At 41.2% G+C, this 7,771-nt stretch overlaps 2 protein-coding genes across 2 annotated transcripts in view; both read right to left on the minus strand.

Moving 5' to 3' along the window:
- Positions 1-7,654, minus strand: part of LOC113233491 — a gene marked incomplete at its 5' end in the record, with an annotated part of 8,855 nt that extends 1,201 nt beyond the window's left edge. Inside the window, one exon of the mRNA XM_026468617.1 lies at positions 5,154-7,654. Coding sequence (XP_026324402.1) covers positions 5,154-7,654 — 2,501 coding nt within the window. The remainder of the gene's footprint in view (positions 1-5,153) is intronic.
- LOC113233486 lies at positions 867-2,134 on the minus strand. Its single transcript, XM_026468613.1, has 2 exons — positions 1,061-2,134; positions 867-989 (listed from the first exon to the last, which is right to left on the minus strand). The coding sequence occupies exons 1-2, from the start codon at positions 2,109-2,111 to the stop codon at positions 964-966; spliced, it is 1,077 nt and encodes a 358-aa protein (XP_026324398.1). The 5' UTR covers positions 2,112-2,134; the 3' UTR covers positions 867-963.
- Positions 7,655-7,771: the final 117 nt, after the last annotated feature.

The following is a 7,771-nucleotide window of genomic DNA, read 5'->3' on the forward strand; positions in this document are numbered from 1 at the left end:
CATTCATTCAAACTTCGCTGGTTCTTTAACTTCGCAGATGCATCGTATACCACGCGTCCTCGCTTACCGGCTTGTTTTATTAAATGATGCGGTAAATAATGAATCGGAGGTCCTTTTTCATTTTCTGCATTCATTTGTGGGTCTATTACTTCGATAATTCCGGAGTCACATTGTTCCCTCAATATCTCGTCATATTCTTGTAATGTAGCAAAATCTGAACGTTGTAATAAACCTTTTAGTCTACCATAAGCTAAGCCATAATTTGTTGGTAAGTTTGAAGTATGCTGCGTCCATGGCCATTTTACATAGTACCTCCCTTCATGGTATTGAACTGTATCATTAAAATGATGAACGGCTTCCTCTTCTCGTGTTGTTTTTGCAGAGTCGGTTATGCCAATATTCTCTAAAGTCCACAAGAATTTGATGTCCATATTTTGTAGAGGCAGGTCAGGGTCGGTAAAATATGAATAACCTGGATCAGATTGGTGGTATGTCACTACTGCGAGGGTATTTTCATCTTTGCCAGTATCCACACAGCCTGATAAAATCCAGCCAAATTCAGTATCAGCCAAATATAACTCTTCATCCAACTTAATCCTTTTCCCTGTGATAAATGAGAAGTAATAATCATTACCGATAAGAATGTCAATTCCTTGACCACATGAGCCATCATCAGCCATAACATCGACTGAGTCTAAGGAAGTTATCTGTGGTACCGGTATCCTCTCTGTAATGTTGGGTACAATATTGACCTGTATCTGTTTTTGTATGCTTTTATTGGTTTCTATTGTGATCTCGATTGAAGGGCTGAGCATTTCCAAAGGGTTTTCTGATCCAAAGGTGTAAATCATTAGCAGGTCTTCTCCAGAAGGTGTTATGGATAGCAGGTTTGCTAGGCGTGTAGTTATGTAGCTTCTCTGGCTACCACTATCCATGAGAATTCTGCAAGGATGTTTCTTATTGTTACTCAGGACCCTTGCCGTTGCCGTCTGTAAGAAGGATCTACAGTTATGACTGTGACATGTAACATTTGGTATTTTAGTAAGACCAGTATTCATACCTGATATCTTCTTACGACATAGGGCGCGGTTATGGGGTCCTGTGCAGTGATAGCATATTATCCTTTTTTGACACTGCTTACTTCTGTGTCCTTCTTGAAAGCATTTGAAGCACCTATTCCCTATCTTCTTGATTCTCTCTTCCATACTTTTAAAGGTATTACACTGGTCATTATAATGTCCACCATCACAGAATATGCAGGACCTACGTGTTCTTTTCACATTGCTATCTGCGCCAGTTGTAATATTTCGCTTCAATTGTATTTTGTCACGACAGCTGGCATGTTCCTGTGATGTTCCAGTTTTTACTTTATTGTTATGCCAGTTCCTTCCTTTATTGCGCGTTTGTGTCCGTATGTGTAGGGCATCCGTTGAGCATGTTGGTCTGTTTTCTGACACCACATCTGACTTTGCTTGAGATAATTCCATTGCAGTGATTATGTTATCAAGCTGCTCTCGTATTGCTAAGACTGTACTATCCCTTTTAATAGCAATATTCAACTGAAACATTACTTTCTCTGGAAACTTGTTCAGCAATATAGTCCGGAACCCATTGCCATTTATGTCCTTGCCCAGTGACTGCAGCACTCTCATATTTTTCTCAATGCTGTTGAGGACTCGCCTACATTCACTAGGTGTCTCCTTAGCACACTCCAACTGATGTAGCGCATTGTAGTGGGCATCGACTAGGAACTGCTTGTTGCCGTACCGGTTTTTTAAAGTTTCTACTGCAATGCCGTAGTTTTGGTTGGTTGTTCCCAAACCCTCGATAGCTTCTAGAGCTGAACCTCTCAGTGACGCAACAAGGTAGGCCATCTTCAATGCGTTGTTGGTGGTTGCCATATGCACACTTGCTTCGAACTGGTCCCAAAAATCATGCCACTTAAGAATATCTCCTTCAAATACAGGCAGTTGTAGTTTGGGCAGTTTTGCACAGTTACTCTGCCTCGGCTGCTCGCATTGTTCTTGTGAAAGGTCCATAATGGCCTTTTCAGCTTTGAATTCCAGTTCTGTATATTCCTTAATTATGTCCGTTGATACTTCAGCAATCATATCAATGTAGCGGAGGACTTCTTCCTTGAACTTTGATGTGACTACACTCAACTCATATTTGATCCTCTTGACTTCTGATAAATCAGCTCCTCCATGTTCAACCTGTCTCAACACCTCCAAAGCCTTAAGAAAGGTTGCATTCAGCTGATTTTTGCTAAGCTCAAGCCGTATACGAAGAGCCTGTTCCATTTTGCTTTCCTCTATGTGACGCTAACTGTAATTTTTATTAAACAAATTTAATTTAACATTATGTAAACCAACTATTAAGTAAATACAGTATGCAATATCTAACCAAGAGAATGTTTACAATGTTACTTGATAAATACTTGCCTCCAAGTTTTTTAGCGATTTGCAACGAGTACTTCTCTTAGGCAAACTTTAAATTCTTAGAACTTGAACTAGCGTAATTCCAATTACACACTAATTAAATCTTCAAATTTAATCGTCCGAAAGTAGTGGTATTTTCGAGGTGCCGACTGTAATAAACACAGTATCATTTAGATGTACATAGAAACACCATATAAAATTCAACATAAAAAATGGCTGCTTTTACCACATATTCGTACCAGAAAATTTTCTACGAATATTTGAATATCTCGGTTTTAAACAACTCCCTGTCCACTATCCAAGGACGCTACGCTCAGTATTTCCAAATTTGTATAATATAACTTCCGTAACACGCGTTTTCATATAGCTACCAAACTTTTCACAGCACACGAAAATTTTCACTGCTAACTTAAAACTTTTACGAAACAAACAAGTTGTTTTTCTTTCTTTACCGGAAATCACGAAACCACGCGGTGTTTTGTTTTTAATGTACACTTATTTGTCGGACGACGAAAAATCGACCAATCACAAAATTACATTAAGTATAAACAACCAATAAGGGCACAGATATGATACTCGAAATAGCGTTTCGTATTCTCATATATATTTTAAACAACAAGAACAGACTGCAACAAATTTCTTTTATTTTTTTTTTATTTTTTTACGGGCATGTGCTAATAAATAAAACGCAACAATGTTCCTCTATTTTTCAATAAAGCTGACACTACTGTTAATTAAAATATATGTTTGATACTTACATATATTTTAATAAATCTAAGGCCTTAATATACATTTCATGCGAAGGTTTAAAACCAATTATAACATTACTTTCACATTTGTTAATAAGCAACGTCAGTACAACTTGAAAATGTAACTTTATTGAACTGAAACCTTTGTATTTTATACCAAGTAATTCTTTCCATTATGCCAAGGTATTGTTACTGTTAAATCCAAGTGCATGCTGAGAGTGCGACCTCGGCAGCGGCAACATGAGGTTCGCACCCCATCACGTGCCCCAAACTCATATTATACCGACTAGATTAGGGCATGTTAGCCAGTACAAATCCTGTCTTTTCTCCTTGTTACCTATCAGCAGAGAACGTCGAAGGACCGCTAATCAGAGGAAACCAACATCTCTGGTTAGCAACGCGTGAAGCTCGCAAGCTAGCACACGCCTGTCTTATACCTCGACGGCTGACGGAATGGACTCACTCTGGTATACTGTAACTGCTGGCGAGGGGACTCCTAACTATCCCGATGGCAGCAGCGCGTGGAGGACGCTACCCGTCACGTGCCTTGTCACAGCATGCCATTCGACTGCTACGCGCCTGTCGATTTACTGGCGGCTACCAGAGTTGGTCTTTCTCTCCGCCAGCAGCACAATAACTCAACATGTGCCCTCTCTCTATCTAGCAACGGCTGACCCAGAATTCGTCTCTGGACAGCAGCAAGTGGGGGACGCTGCCCGTCACTTGCCTGTCGCCATCCCTACCTACACTAATTACTCAAAGACAACATCTTATTACTCTGTGTTACTTTAACCAGCACCTTCACCAATTTTGTCGCCACGTTTTATATCCTACATGTTTTGTCATGATGTCGGATAGCCTTGGTTCAATGTAATGTCAATTCTCATATGCGACAAAGTCTCATGCTTAATAATATGATAACATAGAGATATAGGGATTTATAATTGCGCTAATGCATACTACAATTATCGTTAAACCTTCTGCGTGCCTCGACCGACACCACAAGTAAACCCGAGAGCCACATGGTGGTTGGATCCTCTCATCAGACGGGCACACCTGTTGCCAAGAGCGACGCGCAGAAGATTGGGGCCCTGAGGCCCCATGTTGATCCTCCACCTTCCCCTTAGATCAACCCAGACCTCCAGCAAGATACAATAATCTTTTCATCTATATCTCAATATTACCATATCTCTTTATTAGTACAAACACTCACCAGATTAGAAAACACTTCACCATCTGCTTCGCACTAACTACACCTCCTCTCACCCTTTTTGCTACTCTAAAACTAATCTCAGTCCTTTTTTCTCTCTAACGTTCCTTTCCTTTTAAACAGTATCATTCCCCCCATTCCTCCCTCTGTGTTGCCATTTTTAACATTCCGTTCAGAAAGAATATAGGCACTCACCAGTAGCTGTCAATCGCGATCGTACGCGACACTCCCGGCGGCGGCTTGGCTTACAGCAAGGCGAACAGCTGCCGAGTCCACTCAGCAATCTTCTCCCTCGCTCGTACAGCTGCGTTGCGCCTTACTCTCCCATCCTCCGCTGGAGACTCAGGTCCATCCTCGGCTGAAGACTCAGGTCTACCATCGTTATTGTCCTGATTGGAAAGTTCTGCACCAGGAGCATCTACTGGGGATGTATTCACAAGCTCATCTCCTACGTCATTCATTTGATCCTGATGTGATCCAGTTATTTCTTCAATAACTCCTCCAAGTTGCTCTACATCAATGGCTACTTGATCTTGAAGAGGGTAGGCAGGTATTTGGTCAAGCTCCACTGCCGTAGGAACTTCAGGTACTTCAGGTAGGTTTACACTATTAGGTGCACCATTATATTCACTCACAACTTCGGCTTCGAGTGGGTAGAGATGACCAATAGAGCGAATGAAATCAGTATTTTCCACTCTGACTCTTGCCACTCTAACTTCTCCGTCCGATCCTTTGATCAACTCTGATATCCTTCCAACTTTCCATTGATTCCGGTTTTTCTGTTCACCTTTAATTTGCACTATATCGCCTACACAAGGTTTGATGTGTGACATTACTCTGGGTTGTTTGGGCGAGTGCTGATACTTTTCTCTAAGGTTGAGAAGGTATTGCCCAATAAACATGTTCTTAAACTCTTTCATCACTTTCTGGCCCCTTCTCCATCCTTCAACGAGGGTTTCCTTTGTAATGGTTGCAGGAGTCAACTGGTCAATAGGCAGATCTAACTCTAAACATTTACCCATCGATAAAAAGTCTGCCGGTTTCAAAACATAGTCCACGTCTGCTCCCACATAAGTAAGAGGTCTTGTGTTGACTACGGCTTCCACTTCCTTCAGGACCGTCAACAGCTGGTTGTCGCTTAACAGGTGCTTCTCCAATGTCCTCTTCAAACAGTGTTTCACCACCGATACAAGTCGCTCGTACACGCCACCATGCCAGGGTGCTAATTGTGGTATAAATTTCCAAAAGATCTTATTTTGTGTACAGTAGTTACTTGACAAGACTTCAGACATCAATTTAAACTGCATCGCGTTGTCAGACATTATATGTGAAGGGGCTCCTCTGGAAGCCACAAATCGCCTAAGTGCCAGTAGGAATTCCTCCGCTCTCATATCTTGTACTACCTCCAGATGAATGGCTCGTACCACCAGACATGTAAATAAGCAGATCCACCTCTTTTCTTTGCCATTACTTGTTTCAACATGCATTGGGCCAAAGTAGTCTACGCCTGTATATGTAAATGGACTTGAATACTTTACTCTTTCAACTGGCAGAGCCGGGGTTTTAGGCAGCTGGTATGGGCCTCCGCCGTGCTTAATACACTGTGGACATTTTTGAATAACCTTTCGAACCTGTACTCGACCTTGAGGTATCCAATATCGGTGACGTATTACACTCAGTGTATGTGGTACGCCTACATGGTAGTGGCTTTCATGAGCATCTTTTATTATCTTTGTCGTGAATTCACAATCCTTCGGTAGTAAGATCGGATGCTGAGTTTCGTATGATAAGTCCGCGTGCATCAAACGACCTTTACAACGAAGAATACCGTCTACATCTTTAAACAATCCTAGGTTTCGAGTCAGATGTGTTTCTTTGCCCTTGAATTCTTCAGGAAAGTGACTGGATTGCAAATCTATGATTTCCTGTAGTTGAGAGTTCATCTGTACCACTGGCTGTGTCCTCTCAGTTTCTTCACTAGGTCTATCGTCGAGAATTAGTGTCTGTACCTCGTCCAGACCCTCCGCCGCTGCTGAAACAGACACGACGTGGTCTTCCAGGTGCATATTTCTCGGCCACGTTCTTTTGTCTGCGGCAAGAAATGCTGGTCCATGGAACCATAAATGTTTTTTCTCGATCCATGTTTCTGGCCTAGTTGCAATATCTGCAGGATTATGCTCAGTGTTGATGTAGCACCGATGTACTTCCATGTTCTGTTTTATTTCTTCCACTCTTCTTGTAACAAATGGAGGCAATAACTTTTTAGATTCTATCCAACTGAGAACGACCAGACTATCAGTCCAAAGAAATTGTTTAACATTAGGGAGTGCTATGGACTTAACTAGGTAGGTGAGCAGTCTGTTACCAATCAAATAACCAAGCAACTCTAACCTTGGTATCTTTAAGTTTTCTTTATCTTTCAGTGGAGCTACACGAGCTTTTGACATTAGCAGTGTCACTTGGACGCCACTTGTATCTTCAGATCGTAGATACGCAACAGCTGCATAAGAGTTTTGGCTTGCGTCAGTGAAACAGTGTAGCTCAAACTTAGCGTTTTCCTTTTCCTTATCATGGCCTAGATGTCTTGGTAATTTAATATGTTTAATGTCGCTTAAATTTGACACTGTGTCTTTCCACTGAGATAGAAGATCTTCAGGTAGTTTGGTTTCCCATCTGTACTTTTTTCGCCATAGTTCTTGAAGTAAAAGCTTAGCCGGCATTGTCAAAGGAGACACGAAGCCACAAGGGTCGTAAACGGAGGCTAAAGTTCTTAAAACTTCTCTCTTGTTAGCTTTCAATATCCTTGTCTCATTAAATATGTCCTCCTTGAGTTTCAACTGAAGTGTATCGTCTTCTACATTCCAAAGTAAACCTAATACCTTGACTTGGTCTAATTCTTTGGCCCTATATTGCTCAGGTATTTCCTTCATTAGGGATTTATCATTGGAAGTCCAATCTCGAATATTCATTGACAATTCTTGGAATGCGGTCTTAGCTTCAGCATACAATTCGCGGGCTTCATGTATGTTATTGGCGCTCGTAACTAAATTGTCCACATAGCATTTATCTGCAATACGTTCCAAAATACCACCATTCTTCTTAGACAAGTGGTAACGTATAGTAGCTGTGAGTAGAAAGGGGCTAGAAATAATGCCGAATGGTACACGACAGAATCTCAAGTGAATAAGATTGTCATCTGAAATCGGTTTCGTGATATCTTTTATCCATAGAAACCGAGTCACGTCTCTAGCTTCAGCCTGTAACCCAACTTGTAGAAAAGCCTTTTCAACATCCGCAAGTATCCCAATTTTATTTATTCTGAAGTTCAATAATAAGGCAGTCAAGTCTTGTAGCATACATGGCCCTTTGTACAT

The sequence above is a fragment of the Hyposmocoma kahamanoa genome, unplaced genomic scaffold, assembly GCF_003589595.1.
Source record: "Hyposmocoma kahamanoa isolate Upper Pololo Valley unplaced genomic scaffold, ASM358959v1 78295, whole genome shotgun sequence".
Lineage (NCBI taxonomy): Eukaryota > Metazoa > Arthropoda > Insecta > Lepidoptera > Cosmopterigidae > Hyposmocoma > Hyposmocoma kahamanoa.